At 50.7% G+C, this 19,993-nt stretch overlaps 1 protein-coding gene and 1 pseudogene across 2 annotated transcripts in view; both read right to left on the bottom strand.

Moving 5' to 3' along the window:
- The window catches only part of PPP2R2D (protein phosphatase 2 regulatory subunit Bdelta), a 62,669-nt gene extending 57,466 nt beyond the window's left edge, over positions 1-5,203 (bottom strand). The window contains exons 1-2 of one of the 2 annotated variants that reach the window (XM_034931731.3): positions 4,752-5,203; positions 4,577-4,669 (exon numbers count right to left, since the gene is read on the bottom strand). In XM_034931731.3, coding sequence (XP_034787622.1) covers positions 4,577-4,669; positions 4,752-4,758 — 100 coding nt within the window. In that variant the 5' untranslated portion in view covers positions 4,759-5,203. Of the gene's footprint in view, positions 1-4,576; positions 4,670-4,751 lie in introns of those variants that run through there. The other variant, XM_063607598.1, reaches the window with a different exon arrangement.
- A 5,045-nt stretch (positions 5,204-10,248) lies between these two features.
- LOC100969162 (large ribosomal subunit protein eL19-like) lies at positions 10,249-11,494 on the bottom strand (annotated as a pseudogene).
- Between the last annotated feature and the right edge of the window lie 8,499 nt (positions 11,495-19,993).

Here is a 19,993-nt window from a genome sequence, read left to right as displayed (position 1 = left end):
GTTACCGAGCTTTAGAAGAACAGCTCCATCCCAAGGCTGGACGGCCACATGCCACAGTGGGGCTTCATCAGTACTGTGCTGGCTGCAAATGGTCGCTGAAGCAATACAGCACTCCACGGCTCTGCGGCCAGTCGGCATGGCTCCAAACCCTGGCCCTGCCATATACTCGCTTTGTGACCCAAGTTAATTGCTCCCACACCTTGGATTCTGCATCTGAGACTGGGAAGAACAATATTTCCTTCCTTCTTGGGTTGTGTGAAGATTCACTGACATAGGAAAAGCACTGCGAGCAATCTCTAGCACAGAATGACCACTCAGCAACTGTTACCTATCATGACCTTCGTGCTGGGTCCTCTACAAGGGCTGGGGTGGGAAGGGGGACAGCCAGCCTTCAAGCTTGAGGAGCTCAGTCTACCAGAGAGAGAAGCAAAGGATGAAATACCATGTGACATTGCAAAACACATCACATGCTGAATGAAGTACGTTCCAGGAGAGGCAGCAGGGGCTGGGTGAAGGTGATTCCATAACATGCAGAAAAAATCTGCACAACAGTTAACAACTTCCAGAAAGGAGCCACCGTTTAGAACCGAAACATCGTGGAAGTAGAAGCTAACAACAACTTTTCTACTTGCTTCCTGCTGGAAGCCCCCTGGTTTTACTATTTTAACTCTTGGTCAACTCAGCATATAAACTCACCTAGTCCCACCTTCCAGCAAAGGGAGGAGAGGCAAGTCACCACTGACTGCTGCTTATACACCTGCTCATCAGCAGGACACTTAATAACTTCCTTGTGGGCTCAGCTCTACTCCTACCTGCAGGGGGATGGGAAGTCTGACGACCCAGTGGGATCACAACTCTTAGCAAAATGACCTGACCCATAGCTAAACCCAATTCTTTAAAAAAAAAAAAAAGGGGGGGGGGCATCAAATTTTACATAGGCCAGCACTTTCACCATAGGTTGATTCTGATCCCCAGCCCAAAACTATTGGTTTTAAAAACAAAACAGAAATCAAAACAAAAACCAAAGGCTTTTCTACGTTACTCACTTCATGACCTCCAAAGTCAGGAGTGCCTACTCTTAGCCCTGCACCACTTCCTGTGCACTGGGCATCACCCCACTGAAGTCAGGAGAGGACCCAGGCCTTAATCTCTAAGGCTCCCTCTCCTTACCCATTGCAGAGAGGGCAGAAAGACAGCCAGAGTGCAGGGCTGTAGTAAAGCTCTACAGAGCTGAAATTGGCCCAGAACAAAACCTTCAAGAACAAAATGCCTCACAAGCCACAAATCTAAACAAACAAAATCTGCTATACCTTAAGTTCTACAGCCTGAGCAGCAGTGCACGATAAAAACCCCTGTGAACTGCCCATCTCTCTTTTTTTTTGAGACAGAGTCTTGCTCTGTCGCCCAGGCTGGAGTGCAGTGGCACGATCTCGGCTCACTGCAAGCTCTGCCTCCCGGGTTCATGCCATTCTCCTGCCTCAGCCTCCCAAGTAGCTGGGACTGCAGGCGCCCGCCATCACACCCGGCTAATTTTTGTATTTTTAGTAGAAATGGGGTTTCACCGTGTTAGCCAGGATGGTCTCGATCTCCTGACCTTGTGATCTGCCTGCCTCGGCCTCCCAAAGTGCTGGGATTACAAGCGTGAGCCACTGCGCCCGGCCATCTCTCTCCTTTTTTTTTTTTTTTTTTTTGAGACGGAGTCTCGCTCTGACGCCCAGGCTGGAGTGCAACGGCACCATCTCGCCTCACTGCAACCTCCACCTCCCAGGTTTAAGCGATCCTCCTGTCTCAGCCTCCTGAGGAGCTGGAATTACAGGCCGGCCCTGCCACGCCTGGCTAATTTTTGTATTTTTAGTAGAGACGGGGTTTCGCCATATTGGCCAGGCTAGTCTCAAACTCCTGACCTCAAGTGATCCACCCGCCTCAGCCTCCCAGAGTGCTGGGGTTACAGGTGTGAGTCACCGTACCCAGCCACCCATCTCTTATCTCTCACCAACATCTCTCCCTCAAGGTTGCGTTTGGGCATGACCAGCTTCTTGATCCTTGCTGCTCAGCAATCCCTGGTGACTAACGACTACACTTCCCTTCATCATCACTGACTCTCTGGTGTTAATACAAACCAACGGTATCACAACTATGGGACAAATCGATGGTGACTTATAAATGTGTTAATCTGGATGGGTTACTATGGCCAAAGCATACATGGATTAAAATAGACAGCTCTGAATACATAGAATAACCAAAACACATGAGGATAATTACCACAAAGCAATGTTACAAAAGAAACCACGACAACTCGAAATACCAAACTTTTGGATTTACTCAAAATTTAACTTAAAATAGGGATTTAAAACTGCAAAAAGTTCCCATCAGTTTAATTCAGAGAACAAAGTATTTGTTAAGTTTTTTTTTTTTTTTTTTTTTTAAGATGGAGCCTTGTTCTATTGTCCAGGCTGGAGGGCAATGGCACGATCTCCACTCACTGCAACCTCCACCACCCGGGTTCAAGTGATTCTCCTGCCTCAGCCTCCCAGGTAGCTGGGATTACATGCATGTGCCACCACGCCCGGCTAACTTTTGTATTTTTAGCAGAGACGGGGTTTCACTGTGTTGGCCAGGCTGCTCTCAAACTCCTGACCTCAAGTGATCTGTCCACCTTGGCCTCCCAAAGTGCTGGAATTATAGGCATGAGCCACAACACCCGGCCCAAGATTTTTTTTAAAGAAAGAATACTATTTTCATATGTGTAAAGTCACATTTAAAATATACTACCTTAGTTATACTTAAATTTTAATTCATTCAGCTTATCAATAATTTTTTTTTTTTAAGTAAAGAAACCAGGCAGGTGCGGTGGCTCACGCCTATCATCTCAGCACCTTGGGAGACTGACGTGGGCAGACCACTTGAGCCCAGGAGTTCAAGACCAGCCTGGGCAACATGGCGAAATCCCCTACAACAATACAAAAATTAGCCTGGTGTGGTGGTGCACGCGTGTCTGTGGTCCTAGCTACTTCAGAGACTGAGGTGGGCGAATCGCTTGAGCCTAGGAGGCAGAGGTTGCAGTGAGCCCAGATCGCACCACGGCACTCCATCCAGCCTGGGCTACAAAGTGAGACCCTGTCTCCAAAAAAGAAAATAAAGAGTTAACAGAAATTAAGGCAAGCATTAAGCCCTCTCACCTTCCTACTCCCAAACAAGTTTTGCTTTACTTGCGACAGAAATCACACTTGAGTAAGGCTGAACTGTCACTTGCTTAGCATATGCAAAATCAAACAAAAAAAGTAATGCATTTTAAAGAAATAAAACCAACAACCTTTTTAGATCACATAAAATGCACCTAGTTTTAATCTCAAACCATATATATTACGCATTTCTTAGAGCCCAGTTTCACCTGCTTAATAATCTAGGCCCTGTTTGTCCCAGGGGGCGCAGAATCTCCAGATGTCCTCAGGGGTCATGTGCCAAACCAGACACTGCCAGGGAGAGGTACAGGGTAGGGAAGAGGGAGTAAAAGTTCACGGGGTTGGGGGGGCCGAGATGGAGGGAAGTGAACAGGACGTCTGACAAGGGGCTTTTAGTAACTTGAGGCAGGGAAGGTGTATTTGGTGCAAACACCAATCATTTTTAAGAAAAGGTTAAAGGTTTACAATGTTCAATAAGATGTATGAACAACAAAAAAGTCACTATGACTCTGAATCTGAAATATTAATCAAACTTCTAAGACTCGACCAAGTTCTCCATTCAACGGTGAAAAAGGAAAGCTACATAGCTTTTTAACTTTAAGGTGACAGGTAAGCTTCATGGGAAGCTGGGGCGGGAGGCACTCCCCAGTTCCCTCCCACCACCCTAAAACTTTGTGCCTGGGCCAATTTGAGAGTATGATTTAAGGAAAAGACCAGTGAACTTCAAGTAATACCATGAAGTTCAAGATTAAAATCCGGAATAGAGACCTTAAAATATATCAGTAGAGAAAGTAGCAATACTTCACAGTAAAATTCAAGGATTTTAGAACCGCAGAAAGCAGACCTTAAGAATCAGGGGGTCCAGCTCTCTTGTTAAGGGTGGACAAACCGAGGCAACCAGCTCGCTCAAGAGCGCACCGGCGATGAAACGCAGAGCCGGGTGGGGGCCGAGGCCCCGACCCAGCCCTAGGCGCGTTCCCAGCCTCTAGGCCATTGTGCCGCGCTGCCCGAGCGCAGGATATGGACTCCGTTCCCGTCCCCGGCTCCGCCGCGGTCTCCTCAGTTCCGCCCCAGGCAGAAGGCAGCCCCGGGCTTCGGTTCCGCCCCGGGCAGGAGGCAGCCCCAGGCACTGGGTTCGGAGGACCCGGCCGCCCGTGACCTTGGTGACTTACATAAGCCCCGCCGCGGGCCCGACGCCTCCGCCCGTGCCCCGCGGGCCGGGACAGCGGACAGAGGACGGCCGCCCCCCGATCACGGCCCCCAGCTCGGCCCCTGGCCCCTGCCCCGCCCGGCCCCCATCCTCCTGCCTGCCTTCCACGGATGCTTGGGGCCCGGAGGCCGCGGCCGGGCTGGGAACTGTCCGCGAGGGTCCCGGGGCGCGGCGCGGGCCTCACCTTCGGCCACGTCCTCGTCGATGGCCCCCTTGACCTGCGAGAAGCACCACTGGAAGTCGTTGCCGCCCGCGGGGCAGCCGCCGCCTCCGGCTCCTGCAAACACAACGGGGCGGTCAGGCCGGCCGCGGCCCCCGCCCGCCCCCGTGGTCCCCGCCGGCCCGCGCAGGCCCCTCACCTGCCATGGCAGCCGGCGGCGGGACGGGCGGGGACCGCGGCAGACCAGGGAGACGGCCTCCGCGCCGCTGCAGCCGAGCGCTCAGCCCCGGCTGCCGCCACCGCCGCCGCCGCCGCCGGGGAGGGATTTTTTTCTCTTTTCAAAATGGCGCCCAATGCCCGTCGCCCCGCTCGATGACGTCATCGCCCTCCGCCTCCTCGGACGGGCAGCGGATGGGGCGGGCCGCGGGGGCTGCCGGGGGCGCCCAATGCGCCTGCGCCCGTCGACCCCGGCCCCGGGCCCGGCGCCGTTCGGCTGTGGGGGGCAAGGGACGCCTGGGTGACTGCGGAGGGAAGCCGGGGTCGGCGGGCGCAGGCCAGCTCCTCGGCCCTCGGCCCTAGGCCTCCCGCAGTGGTCCGGTGTGCACCCGGCGCTCCCCAGAAGACTAGCGCCGCCGGCCGCCCCTACTCTCCGGGGACTCCCGGAGAGCCTAAGCTGCGGCCGGACACGCCTTCAGGGCGCCGCTTGGCCGGACACGCCCCCATCCCGCATCGGCCAATGGAAACGTGGGTTCTTCGCGGAACCGCCAATGGAGGACGCGCTTGGCGGCGGTGGGCGGGCATGTGGGCCGGCCTCACCTGAGCGCGCCGTACCTGAGCGCTGCCTCCCGCCCACTGCCCCCGACGCGGAGTCTCGCTCTGTTCCCCGGGCTGGAGTGCGGGGGCGCGATCTCGACTCCCTAAAAGCCTCGACCTCCTGGGCTCAATCCATCCTACTGCTTCAGCCTCGGAAGTAGCTGTGAGCACAGGCACGCGCCGCCAGGCTCCCTGATTTGTAAATTTTTTGTAGAGACGGGGGTCTATGTTGCTTAGGCTGGTCTCGAACTCCTGGGCTCGAGCCATCTGCCGGCCTCGGTCTCCCAATCCTGTCCACCTCCCTTTCGGAGCGCACCGTTGCTCACCAGATGGCTACCTTAGGGGTTCTTGGAGCTCCCAGTGCAGTCTTAGGGAAACAGGGCCGATCGTTTCATTTGCGGGTGGTTTTCTCTGGCATACTGAGCGATCATGGGTGCTCCTCGACTTACAGTGGGGCTACCCTCCCCGCAAATAAGCCCTTCCTAAGTCAAAAATGCATCTAATACCCAATCTACCCGTCGTAAAGTTGAAAAATCTGAAGTCGAGCTATCATCAGGGAGACTGTCCCTATGGGATTGATGTCCGGAATCAGAACTTCTTTCAGGGTAGCTGCGGTGGGCACTGATGGTATTGCACCACTAAAAGACAGTCGCTGCAAATCAGGAACATTCGTCCACTCCATTAATATTATTTATTGACAGCTCCTGCCACGTGCGGCACACTCCACAGCCCTGGGGGTGAGAGGTTAACAGAGCAGAGAAATCTCAGCCCTGGTGGAGCTTACCTTTCAGTGGGGGAGACAGACAATAAGGAAATAAATACATAATAAGTCGGAGCTGGAGAGAAAAATCAGGGAAGAAGGAAATGTGTATGGGGAGAGTTGGAGTCTTGCACGGGGTGACTGGAGAAGACTCAAGGATAAAGAGCAAACCATGCAGACATCCAGGAAAGCTTGGCCAGGAGGGGAGACCACCAAGTGCCAGGACAGGAAGGAGGGCCATGCCTGGCATGGGCAGGAGGCAGCCAGAAGCTGCGTGGGTGCAGAGTGAGTGGAGGGGAGGCCAGGGGTTGGAGTCAAGGCAGGGAGGTAAGTGGAGAAGGATGGACGGTGGGCAGGCCATTTAGGGGACTTGGACTCTGAATGAGACGGGCTCATGAACAGAAGACGATCGTGATGGACTTGGGCTTTTGGATGCTCTGCTGAGAATAGCTTGTGGGGACCCAAAGAGGGGAAGCAGGGAGACCAATCAGGTGGCCAGCTGGGCTGACCAGGCATGGGGATGAGGATAGAGTGGTGAACATGGGGTGGAGTGGTGAGAACCAGTCAGATTTCAGAGAAAAGTGCTTCGACAGCAGAGCCCCTGGGCTTTGCTGATGGAAAAGATGCGGTGTGAGAGGAAGCAGGGACTTAGGAATGCCTGCTCTCGGGTGGTCTGAGCACCTGGAAGGATGGAGTTTCTGCAGCAGAAGGCACAGCTGGGTGGGGGCGGTGCAGCCCGACCAGAGGTTCGCTGTCAACACATAGCGCTGTTGCACAGACAGGCTGGGAGCACACAGGGAAGTCAGAGCCAGAGCATCAAGGTGAGAGCATTTAGAGGTCATTTCAAGTCAGGAAACTGGGTGAGGTCACCTCAGGAGGGAGGACAGATGGGGGACAGGACCAAGGACAGAGCCCTGAAGGGGTGAGGACGTGGAGGATGAGTGAGCAGCCTGCGAGGTGGGCTCCTGGAGAACCCACCTCCAGGATCCATTGAAGACAGGAGGGAGTGGATGCTATGTGATGAGTATACAGGAGTGACCATTTGGTTGTAGGGACTGGGAGGCCATTACTGACTTGGACAGAGCAGTGGCTATGGAATGGACTCAGATCACAAGTTTGCAGAGGGCTCTGGGGACAGTGGCAGGAGAGGAACTAGAGGCAGTGAATACCTACTTCTCTGTTGAGGAAAAGAAGAGCAGAAAAATGGGGCTGTAATCTTCTTTTTAAAATGTAGACTTAGCCTATCTGCCCAGGAAGACACTTGAAAAACTGAGTTAATGACCAGATCTCTTTTATTTGTTAACTTAAAAACCTGACAATTTATAAATTTAGAAAAAGGGAAACTTTATTTCTTATAAATGGTTACAGCCAGCAAGGTGGCCATCCCCCAGGCCAAGATGGGAGATGGCTCTTCGTAGGAGGAGGGGTTGGGGCAGGAGCTCTATGCTGAACAGGTTGGCTAAACATACATAGACAACAGGCTTTGGGAGGAGCTATGAATACTCAGGAAGGGGGTCCTGACACGTGTATTATGTAACATAGGACCCAATCTCACTCTGTCGGGGAGACTAAACATTTGAATATATTACGACTGTAATCCCAGCACTTTGGGAGGCCAAGTCTGGCAGGTTACCTGAGGTCAGGAGTTCGAGATCAGCCTGGCCAACATGGCGAAACCCCCTGTCTACTAAAAATACAAAAATTAGCTGGGCGTGGTGGCACCTGTATGTCTGTAGTCCTAGCTACCTCCGAGGCTGAGACAGGAGAATCCCTCGAACCCGGGAAGCAGAGGTTGCAGTGAGCCGAGATCGTGCCATTACACTCCAGCCTGGGCGACAGAGCGAGACTCCGTCTCTAAATAAATAAATAAATAAGTAAATTAGGACTAGGCCCTGTACCTCAAGAGGTCTTTTCAGGACAGGAAGGCATGCAGATGTGCAACCTCTGTAAACCGGCCAGAACCAGTCCAAGGTCGGTGGTTTCTTATCAGGAGACAGTTACAGTCTTCTGTCCAATGAAAGCTGTAGTTACAGCTGCTGGAGCAGGGCTGGGGGTCACTTAGTGGCTGGTGGAGCTGCAGTTGCTTAATGTTGCTCCTCTCAAGGCCGGTGCTTATTTAGCTGCTGGAGGGAAGGAAAACCCAACAGCAGTGGGAACGACGTTTTCTCTGTAAGTGTGCGGTGCGTGGCTTCACCCTCCCCCGCACGGCCTTAGGCCCTGTTTATGATTTGGCATCTTACTGCCACAGAGTCCGTTCTGTCAGTCTTATGGTCTCTAGCTTGACGTTAACGCTGGTCTGTTGTGTCCAAACCACAAAAGGGCGGGGGTATCAGGAGGCCTGTCTGACCTCCCATCCCCCATTATAGCCTCAGTGTTGAGGTTTTCCTGGGGCCCCCCTGGCCACAGGGGGGTTCGTTCAGCCAGTGGGGGATGTAGGATTTTATTCTTAGTTCATATGTAATTGCTTTAATGTGTGTTAAATATGTCTTTTGAAGTGATGACAAGATAATTAGTTTTTGTTTAGAATGTATTTTCTGGTTCATTAGCTCCCATTAAATTAAACTAAAAACAAGATATAGCCACAAAAGTAACATATTCCTGAGACTGGGGGGCTGCCTTCCCTGCGTCCCACTGTGCATCAGCTGACCAGCAAGAGATTTTTAACTATTTTTTAAAAAGAGATTTTTAACTATTCTTCTTATGATGCTAAAATCTTAAAATATTTGGCTAAACCACAATGACTTTTGTGCCAACCTAATAGCTCAATGAATTTCTCTGTTTGGATTCTAATTGGTGTTTACAAGTTTCTGAGTATTGACAGCAATTTTATTTTTTAAAATAGTTTTTCAGATCTCACAGCTGAATTGAAAATGCCTGGTGTGTATTAGAATCTAGCCTATTGTAATCATAGAAGGCAGTACTGTTCAGTAGCTAAAAGGCATGAGCTACTACTCATACAAACAGCAGTCCCAAATGAGTCCCCGAAATATCACGAAAATGAAAGGAGCCAGACACGGAGGCGTGCAAGCTACATGCGCCCCTTTATGTTATCATACTTAGTCTCATGTGTCAACGTAGTGAGGGTATAGTATCTAGTTATTTCATCAGAACTAAGCCAAGTATTGCCACGAGGGTGTTTTGTGGATGTGGTTAACACCCACAGGCAGTTGACTTTGAGAAAAGGAGATTACCCTTGATAATATGAGTGAGCCTCATCCAATCAATCAAAGGCCTTCAGAACAAATACTGAGGTTTCTTGGAGAACAAATTCTGCCTCCAGGCTGCTGTATCAGCCCTTGCCTGAGCTAGCCTGCTGGCCTGCCCTGCTCACCCTGTGCACCCTCTGTTTTTGAACTTGTCAGCCTCCACAATTGTGTGAGTGAGTTCCTGAAAATAAAGCTCATTCCATACACGGTTTTTCTCTGAAGAATCCTGAAGTTCTAGAACAGGTGAGACTGCTCTACAGTGATTTTAAAAATGGCACAGGGGCTGGGCGTGGTGGCTCACGCCTGTAATCCCAGCACTTTGGGAGGCCGAGGTGGGCGGATCACAAGGTCAGGAGTTTGAGACCAGCCTGACCAACATGGTGAAACCCCATCTGTACTAAAAACACAAAAATTAGCCAGGTGTGGTGGCACACGCCTGTAATCCCAGCTACTCAGGAGGCTGAGGCAGGAGAATTGCTTTAACCTGGGAGGCGGAGATTGCAGTGAGCCGAGATCGCGCCACTGCACTCCAGCCTGGTGACAGAGCAAGACTCCATCTCAAAAAAAATGGCATGGGGCACGAGTGTGGGGATTGACTGGAGAGGGTGGGGGATGGACTGGAGAGAGCGGGGGATGGACTGGAGGGGGGGGATGGACTGGAGAGGGCGGGGGATTGACTGGAGAGAGTGGGAAAGAACTCCCTGAGTTGATGGAAGTGTTCTGCATCCTGATGGCCGCAGCTGTTAATGCAGCATGAACGGTTGTCAAGACTCATTGAAAAAGACACTTAAAGTGGACCCATTTTATTGTATGTGAATGATACCTCAATAAAACAGATTTTTTAAAAGGATTGTTTTATTTTAATGGCTGATCTATGTAATCACAGAGGCCAGTACGTACAGACAACGGGGGAGCTTTTATTTTTTGGTCTCTTCCTCCTTGGACAAAGTCTTGAAGATCTCCTCCTTCTTGACTTGGAGGCGCTCTTCACGGCCCTTGCGTGCTTCCTTGGTCTTAGACCTGCGAGCCTCAGCCTAGTCAGCCAGGAGCTTCTTGCAGGCCTTGTCTGCCTTCAGCCTGTGGCTGTTCCATGAGAATCCGCTTGTTCGTGAACATATTCCCCTTCACCTTGAGGTACAGGCTGTGATACATACGGCGATCAGTCTTCTTCGATTCCCGGTATCTTCTGAGCAGCCAGCACGGAATCCTCATTCTCCTCATCCACTTGACCTTCTCTGGCATTCGGGCATCGGCTGTACCCTTTTGCTTACCTATGCCTATGTGCCTGCCCTTCCGGCGGGCCAAGGTGCTTTTCCGCATCGAGCCGGAATGGACAGTCACTGGCTTGGGGATGATCAGCCCATCTTTGATCAGCTTCCAGATCTGCTGACGGGAGTTGGCATTGGCGAGTTCATTGGTCTCCTTGGGGTCCAACCAGACCTTCTTCCCACAGCGGAGGACACTAGCAGCGAGCCTCTTCTGAAGCCTGAGCGTGCTCATGGCTGCGGCCACAGCAGCAAAAGGAAAGAGCTCAGATGAATTATTTTAAAGTCTAACTTACCATAAATTTTCTTCAAGTCTATGAAGGACTTTATATCTTAAGAGTCTGCAAATCACACTTCCCCCAAATACCTTTATTTTAAAATATGTTTTATTTAATTTTCTTTTTTTAAATTATTATTATTTTACGGAGTCTCGCTCTGTTGCCAGGCTGGAGTGCAATGGCGTGATCTCAGCTCACTGCAACCTCCGACTCCCTGCTTTAAGCAATTCTCCTGCCTCAGCCTCCAGAGTAGCTGGGAACTACAGGTGTGCACCACTACGCTCAGCTGATTTTTGTATTTTTAGTAGAGACAGGGTTTCACCATGTTGGCCAGGATGGTCTCTATCTCCTGACCTCGTGATCCACCCTTCTCAGCCTCCCGAAGTGCTGGGATTACAGGCGTGAGCCACCGGCCCGGCCTTTAATTTTTATTTTTTTGAGACGAAGTCTCGCTCTGTCGCCCAGGCTGGAGTGCGGTGGCGCGATCTTGGCTCACTGCAACCTCTGCCTCTCAGGTTCAAGGGATTCTTCTGCCTCAGCCTCCCAAGCAGCTGGGATTACAGGTGTGTGTCACCACGCCCAGGTAATTTTTGTATTTTCATTAGAGACAGGGTTTTACCATGTTGGCCAGGCTGGTCTCAAACTCCTGATCTCAAGTGATCCATCTACCTCGGCCTCCCAAAGTGCTGGGATTACAGGCGTGAGCCACCGCACCTAGCCTAAAATAATTTTGATTTATTTAGATTTCAACTACTAAATATTATTTGAAAATACCAAATGTGGATTATTTTCAATTTCAGACTTAGTAACAATCTCAGTGTTATCATAGGTGTAGCCTGTTGGTAGGATGTGCAATCTTTCCATGGAAAACAAACCACATTTAGAAGCTTGCTAATAGGAGGCGGAGGCACCCTGTCTGCCCGGCTTGTGGGCTGGCTGGAAGAGCAACGGCAGGAGGACCTGCACTGAGACTCTGTGGTTAGAGGGGCACGTGCTGGTTTGTGTCTCTGACTTTTGACACATGGCTGCCTCGTACTGCTGGAGCCCGGCAAGGCGTTAGATGTCATCCCATCATTCTTCTTTCCTCCTGCCAGAAAGGATCCGATCCTCATATTTTTGTCACATGCTGAAGGAAGGGAAGAAAGATGAGAAGAAATGAAGGAACAGAAAAAAGAAAGGGAGGTAGGAAGAGAGGGACGGACGGAAGGATGTGACTAGCCCTGTGTTGTGAATTGAGAAGGAAAACCCCACAGTCACCTGCTCCTGTCTCCTGGGCCTTTCTTCTCCGGCCTGGGGGCATTTGCCTGTCCCCTCTCTTCCTCTGCACTCCTTCCTTGTTTCAAACAACAAAAAAAATCTCCACACGCTGTATTGAATGTGGTGGAGAGAACATCAGCGTTCCAGGAACAAGAGAGATGTGTGCATGTGTGTGGTCTGCAGAATAATGACCCTCCAAATGTCCATGCCCCAATCCCCAGAGCCAACTTGTGGCTATGTCACGTTGCATGGCTAAAGGGACTTTGCAGATGGGCTTAAAGTTCCAGGATTTAACCTCGGCAGATTATCCTGGATCATCCTTGCGGGTCCAATCTAATCGTGTGAGCATTTCAAAGCAGAGAACTTTCTCCAGCTGCAGTCAGAGATTCAGCACAAAGGAGAGTCAGAGCGCGTCAGAGCACGAGAGGGACCTGGCCGGCGGGTGGTGGAGGGGTGCGTGGAAGGCGTGAGCAGGAACCTGGGCCTCCTCGGGGAGCCAAGACTAGCCCCTGACTGAGAGCCGGCATGAAGATGGGAATCTGACCAAACGAACAGCATTCAGACCACAGCCTGGAAGATTCTGGGAGGAGATTCAGTCCGAGAGCCTCCAGAAAGGGGCGTGGGCCTGCTGTCACCTTGATTTCAGGCTCCCACCACCCTAAGCAGAAGACCAGTCAGGCAAAACTGCCCGGCCTTCTACCCTGAGGAACTGTGAGAGAATAAATAGGTGTTGTAAGCCGTTAAGATTGCGGTAATGTGTTACGGCAGGGAAAGAAAGCAAGTACGTGTACATGCAGAAATACGCGGGCTTTCATAGACTCACTCATCTTGCTGTCCCCTGCTGTCCTTGAGCCTCGGTGTCTTGTTCAGTCATTGATTCACGTTGACATGCTGACACCATAGCCATGTATGAGCAGTCCACTACTAATTGCCCCTGCTTTTATTCAGCAGGGGCCACCTTGTGAGCAGCTGGCAGGTGCAGGTATGAAGAGGGGTCGACTGTGCTCTTAGCGGCACCCTGGACGCAGCCCAAGTGTCCAGAACGGCACTGAGCACTTTACCTGCTCCTCATTCAACGCTTTCAAAGCTCTACGAGCTAAGTATTGTCATCCTGCTTTTTCAGATGATGAAACTGAGGCATAGAGGGATTTGATACTTTGCTTAAGGCTTCACAATCACCAAGAATCGAAGCCCAGTTTAAGGTAAGTTCTAACCTTGAGGCTGGGGCTTGTGACCTCGAGTCTGGATGTTATTAAACACGGCGCAGTCCTGGGGCTTTTATGCTTCCGACTCCACCGTCCATGGCGTGGGGAGGCTGCAGGGGAGCCTCAGCACTGGCTCTGCCTGGCAAGAAGGACACCCTCATGCAGTGACCTGGAAACTGAACCCTCTGGTCACTGCCTCCCGGGATCGTCGTGCGTGGGGACAAGAGGATGGTGGTGGGGCGGGATTTTCCACGCAGCTGCTGTGGCTGATTGCTTCGCCGGTGCTGCGGGGAACACACAGTGGATCCTGTGCCGTGGCTGGAGGGGCCGCTCCTGACGCCCCATCCTTGACCTTTGCAGATTGGCCAGGGGAGCACGTCATGCGAACTCCTTAGCCCTTCCTCCCAATAGCTCTCTCTTTCAAGGATTTCCTGTCTTCTTCTCCACATGTGTGGCTGCTGTAGGCTCTGCTCTGTCCCCTCGGATTTCTCCCAGTTGCCCTTGGAGCAGCCTTCCGGCAGTTTCTACCGAGGCCCTCTCTCTGGTTCCCAACTTCCCTCCAAGCCCAGCCACCAGGAAGGAATCCCACCTTCCTGGAGTTTGGTGTTCTTGTCTTCTATGCAGAAGGTTAAGCCCAGAGTGCCTGGCGGCGCGGACCTTGGACCTCACCTTGCAATGGCAGAGGCAGAGGCATGCATTCCTGAGGTCCTTTCCCAGATAGCTGGAGGGGAGTAGAATTGTGGGGACCCGAACCCTGTCCCCTTTTCTTTCCCTGGACTCCTCCCATTGGGTGCAGCAGCTCCTTTTCTTCTGGGCGTGGCCCTCCGCACGGAACCAGGGGACACACTCTCAAAGCCTTCACTGTTCAGTTTAAGATAACGAGCTGAAGTACAGGTGTAAGACAGAAAAATGTGGAAGGCTCCTTGCCCTGTATGCCAGCTCTCTGTCCCTGAGTCTCTGGGTTGGATGTCTGAGCAGATGTCTGAGAGGACAGCTAGAGGGGGGCCTCGGAGGAGGAGCCAGCCTGCCGCAAGCGGCCCCCGCCGCCGGGCTGGGGACACTGGCACCTGTGGTCGGCTGGAGAACGGCCCTCCAAGGACGTCCACGTCCCAATCCCTAGGACCTGTGACAGCAGCCTCTGGAGCACAGGGACTGTGCCGATGTGATTGAGTGAAGGATCCTGAGACGGAGAGGATCCTGGGAGACGCGGTGGCCAGGGGGAGTCACAGAGTGGGCAGGAGGGCTGGAGAGGGAGGAGAGGTGACTCAAGCAGAGGCTGGCGGGCTGGCCACCGTGAGGAGGCAGGCGGCCTCACGGTGGGAGAGGCGACGGCTGGCGGCTCCCCTGGATCCTCCAGAGGGCACCAGCCCTGATTTCAGCCCTGTGAGGCTGCTTTGAGATTTCTGACCTGCAGAATCTTACGAGGACATTTGTGCTGTTTTAAGCCACTAAATTTTGGTCACTAGGTAGAGCAGCCACAGAGAATGAATATGCGTCCCCAGGGAAGTTGGAGAATGTGGGGGCTGGGGGCCAAGCAGCCACTTTAGGAGCCTTGGAGCAGTGGCCTCAGCAGAGGCCCCGGGCCCTCCTCAGGAAGGGGACGCAGCTGAGGGCACCAGGTTGCCCCAGAGTGTCCCTGAAGGGCGTGGAGGAGCTCCTGCTCCACTGTATGGGTGAGGACTGAACTCAGCCTGCCTGTGTGTGTCTGTGTCCATATGTGTCCCTGTTGGGGCGTGCGCCTCTGTGAGTGTATCTGTCTCCGTGTGTGTCTATCTCTGTGAGTGTGTCTCTGTGTGTCTACTGTGTGTGTCTCTGTGTGTGTGTCTGTATGTCTCTGTGTCTGTGTGTGTGTATGTGTGTGTGTGTCTCTCTGTATATCTCTGTGTGTGTATCTCTGTGTGTCTGTCTCTGTGTGTCTGTCTCTGCGTCTCTGTCTCTGTATGTGTGTCTCTGTGTGTCCATCTCTGTGTATATCCCTGTGTGTGTCTCTGTGTGTGTCTGTCTCTGTGTGTCTGTGTCTGTGTGTGTGTCTCTGTGTGTGTCTGTCTCTGTGTGTCTGTGTCTGTGTGTGTGTCTCTGTGTGTCTGTCTCTGTGTGTCTGTGTCTCTGTGTGTGTGTCTCTGTGTGTGTGTCTGTGTGTGTGTCTGTATGTCTCTGTGTCTCTGTCTCTGTGTGTGTCTCTGTGTGTCTCTGTCTCTGTCTGTGTGTGTGTCTGTGTGTATATCTCTGTGTGTGTCTGTCTCTGTGTGTATCTATCTCTGTGTGTCTGTGTCTGTGTGTGTGTCTGTCTCTGAATCTCTGTCTCTGTGTGTCTCTGTCGCTACGTGTGTCTGTCTCTGTGTGTCTGTCTCTCTGTGTGTCTCTGTGTATGTGTGTGAGTGTGTAGGCCCTGAAGAGGTCTTGTGGTCACCATGAGGGGCCCCCACCTGAGGGTGAAGAAGGGTGTTGGCCGAGGGCTGGGAGGGTAGATGTGGGTCTGAGAGACGCCAGTGTGGACGCCTGCTAACGGAGAGCCAGAGCCCTCCCCTACGAGAGACCAACAGAGAGAAAGAGGGACGGGGACCCCAAACCAGTGTGTTTACACAGATTTGACAGAGCTCAGGCCTAATATGAACCCTGAACCCAGTTGTAGAATGGTGCCATGCTTGTCGCCTGATGTTTGCAGACTGAGAAAGACAAACCCCCTGGGTGTGTGTCTCACCAGCACACTTGCTTTGTTCAGTGGGGAGGCCACTTCAGCACCTGCTCCCTGAGGCCTCCCCAAGTGTCCTGGGCCCGGTAGTGAGCGCGGGAGTGACGCAGGGGCACAATGACCCCATGGACGGCTGCAGAAAGAATGGGAAAGACCTGCGTTTCACCCACCTCCATGCGTATGTGAGCCTTGAGGTACAATCATCCCACCATCAGAGATTTACTCATGTGGCCTCAAACAAAGGAGAAGGCAGTGATGGCTTCTGAGCAGATGGTGCTTTTCCCAAGAGGGAGTTGACAGGATCTTAGAGCATGTCTGAGATTTTAGTTACTCCAGGCAAGGGAACCCGCACGTGGATCTCAGAATTGTGAATATACTAGTGTAAATCTAGGGTAAAGGTTGTTGACATTTTTTAAACCAAGATGATACCCTAATTGTTTTTTAATTTTTCAAATAATTATTTTTATTTTGTTTTAGAGACGGAGTCTTGCTCTGTCACCCTGGCTGAAGTGCAGTGGGATGATCATAGCTTACTGCAGCTTTGAACTCCTGGCCTCAAGTTATCATCATCCCTCAGGCTCCCAAATAGCTCGGACTACAGGTGTATGCCACCATGTCCGGCTCCTAATTGCTTTTTAAAATTAATGGACTTTATTTTCTAGAGAAGCTTTAGGTTTACAGAAATTGAGCAGATGGTACAGAGAGTTTCCATATACCCCCTTCCTCCACACACAGATACAAATTCTGCTATTAGTCATGTTTTGTACTAGTGTAACTAGTAATTATTGACATTAACTACAATTGATGAACTGCTATTATTGATATCTTGTTATTAACTAAAGTTCATAGTGTACATAAGCGGCCACTCTTTGTGTTGTATAGTTTCATGAGTTTTCACAAATGCATCGTGTCATGTATTCACCATTATAGTATCATATAAAACCATTTCATGGCTGAGCATGGTGGTTCACACCTGTAATCCCAGCACTTTGGGAGGCTGAGGCAGGAGGATTGCTTGATCCCAGGAGTTTGAGACCAGCCTGGGCAGCATAAGAAAGGAAAACTTAGCTAGGTGTGGTGGTATGCACCTGTAGTCTTAGCTACCCAGGAGGCTGAGGTAAGAGGATTGCTTGAGCCTCTTAGCTACCCAGGAAGCTGAGGTGGGAGGATTGCTTGAGCCTGGGAGGTCAAAGCTGCAGTGAGCCATGACTGCATTACTGTGCTCCAGCCTGGATGACAGAATGAAACCCTGTCTCAAAAAAAAAAATCATTTTACTGTCCTAAAAATACCCTGTGCTCCACCCATTCGTCCCTCCCTGCCCCTAACAACCCCTGGCAACCATTGCTCTTTGTATTGTCTTTATAGTTTTGCCTGGAATGTCATGTAGTTGGCTTCATATAGCCTGTGGCCATTCCAGATTGGCTTCTTTTAATTAGTAATAGACGTTTAAGACTCCTCCAGGTCTTTTCACAGCTTGATGGAGCATTGCTTTTATTGTTGAATAATATCCCACTGTATGACGCACCACGGCTTTTTGATCCATTCACCTTTTGGAGGACACCTTCGTAATTTCGACTTTTGGCAATTGTAAGTGAAGTTGCTATAAACATTCATTTCAGGTTTTTGCATGGACATGTTTCCAACTCATTTGGAATAATTCCTAGGGGTGTGGGTGCTGGATCCTATGGAAAGAGTGTGTTTAGCATTGTAAGAAACTGACAAACTGTCTTTCAAATTGGCTGCACTATTTTACATCCCCACCAGCAATTAATGAGAGTTCCTGTTGCTCTTCATCCTTACTAGCATTTGATATTGTCAAATTTAAAGTTTAGCCATTCTAATAGGTATGCAGTGGTATCTCATTGTTGTTTTATTTTATTTTATTTTTTGAGACAGAGTATTGCTCTGTTTCCCAGGTTAGAGTGCAGTGGCATGATCTTGGCCCACTGCAACCTCCACCTCCGGGGTTCAAGTGATTCTCCTGCCTCAGCCTCCCAAGTAGCTGGGATTACAGGCGGGAGGCCACCACGCACAGCTAATTTTTGTATTTTTAGTGGAGACGGAGTTACACCATGTTGGCCAGGCTGATCTCGAACTCCTGGCCTCAAGTGATCCACCCGCCTTGGCTTCCCAAAGTGCTGGGATTACAGGTGTTAGCCACAGCACCCGGCCTATTGTTTTGATTTTCAATTACTTAATTATGTATGATGCTGAGTATCTTTTCATATGTTTATTTGCCATGTGTATATCTTCATTTGTGAGGTTCAGATCTGTTGCCCATTTCAAAATTGGGTTGTTTGTGTTCTTACGGTTACATTTTAAGAGTTCTTTGTATATTTTGGATACAATCTTTTATAAGGTATGTGTTTTGCCAGTTCTTTTCCAGTATGTGGCTTATCTTTTCATTCTCTTAACAATGTCTTTCATGGAGCAGAAATATTTAATTTTAATGAAGTCCAACTTATCATATTTTTCTTTTATGGCTTATGCCTTTGGTGTTGTATCTAAAAACTCGTCTCCAAATCAAAAGTCACTAAAATATTCTTCTATGTAATCTTGGGGGAGTTTTATAGTTTTGCATTTCACATACAGGTCTATGATCTATTTTACACTTACTATAGCCGAAAGGCCAAGAAGCAGTTAGGTCTATGATCCATTTTATTTATTTATTTATTTTTGAGACAGAGTCTGGCCCTGTTGCCCAGGCTGGAGAGCAGTGGCACGATCTTGGCTCACTGCAACCTCTGCCACCTGGGCTCAAGCGATTCGTGTGTCTCAGCCTCCTGAATAGCTGGGATTACAGGTGTGTGCCACCACACCCGGCTAATTTTTGTCTTGTTAGTAGAGATGGGTCTCACCATGTTGTCCAGGCTGGGCTTAAACTCCTGCCCTCAAGAGATCTGCCCACCTCGGCCTTCCAAAGTACTGGGATTACAGGCGTGAGCCATGGCGCCCAGCCTAAGAGGTTTTGTTTTTGTTTTTTTTTGTTTTAGAAATAATTCACAGGTGGGGATAACTTCATTTCAAAAATAAAAATATCAGCTTTATGATATTCCAAAACATGGTTTTGTTCTCTAGATTATACAAATCAGGCAGCTCTAAGGCAGTTCTGAGCCTAAATATCAGCAGAAGGCACAGAACGGAAGGCATAGACTCTGTTCAAAGTGTCTGGTAATTTCCCTTCACTGGGAGCCTATTTGAATTTAAATTATGCACAATAAGTGTCAAGTCTTCCCCCATTTATCTGAGTAACTTAAAAATCCTGTGCAGTGAAACAAGATCTCTGTACATCAAAGGCCCCTTAACCATGTGAATCTTCTCACGTTCTCGTGGGAGGAAGTGCCAAGTTGATTGATAAGATGACTTTCTGCTTGCTCCAGAAAGAAAGGCTCCTCCGCTCCCAGAAGACGCAGCGTGGGCCTTTGTCTCTTCCCTTCTCCCGCCACGGCTCGGATCCGCCTTCTCCCTGGGAAACCATCATGGCACTCAGCACTTTGCTGTCTGCCGAGTGGGTCACCTCCTGAGACGTGCCACTGTCAGGGCAGTACACCATTAAGAGGGGTGACTCTTTCTCAGGGGCCCGTTACTGAGTCTTCTGTCAATACATTCAAACAAAAGGCGTTATAAAACCAACTGAAAACAAGAAATTCTAGAATGTGCCCTTTCCAACTTGACCCACACATGCTGGTTCAGGGAGCACTTCAAGTCCTCTGAGCTCTAAAAATAAGCCTCAGTGAGTGTCCATGAGCCTGGGGGTGTAAGACCAAGACCCTGGCTCCTTGGGATCACGGTGGATGGGAGTATAACTGGAGATGCATTTGCCCCAGGCGGCCCACCAGAAGCAGGGTGGACAGATAGCTGGGTGGAGCTGGGGCAGGGCCACCACCCTCCTGGCCAGGCTGGGGCTGGGGCACTGGGAATCTAAGTCATGGTATTCCCAGCCCAGCTTTAATCCGAGGACCCC

The sequence above is a fragment of the Pan paniscus genome, chromosome 8 (genome assembly GCF_029289425.2).
Source record: "Pan paniscus chromosome 8, NHGRI_mPanPan1-v2.0_pri, whole genome shotgun sequence".
In the NCBI taxonomy this organism is placed as follows: Eukaryota; Metazoa; Chordata; class Mammalia; order Primates; family Hominidae; genus Pan; species Pan paniscus.
This window is presented reverse-complemented; position numbering and strand designations above follow the sequence as displayed.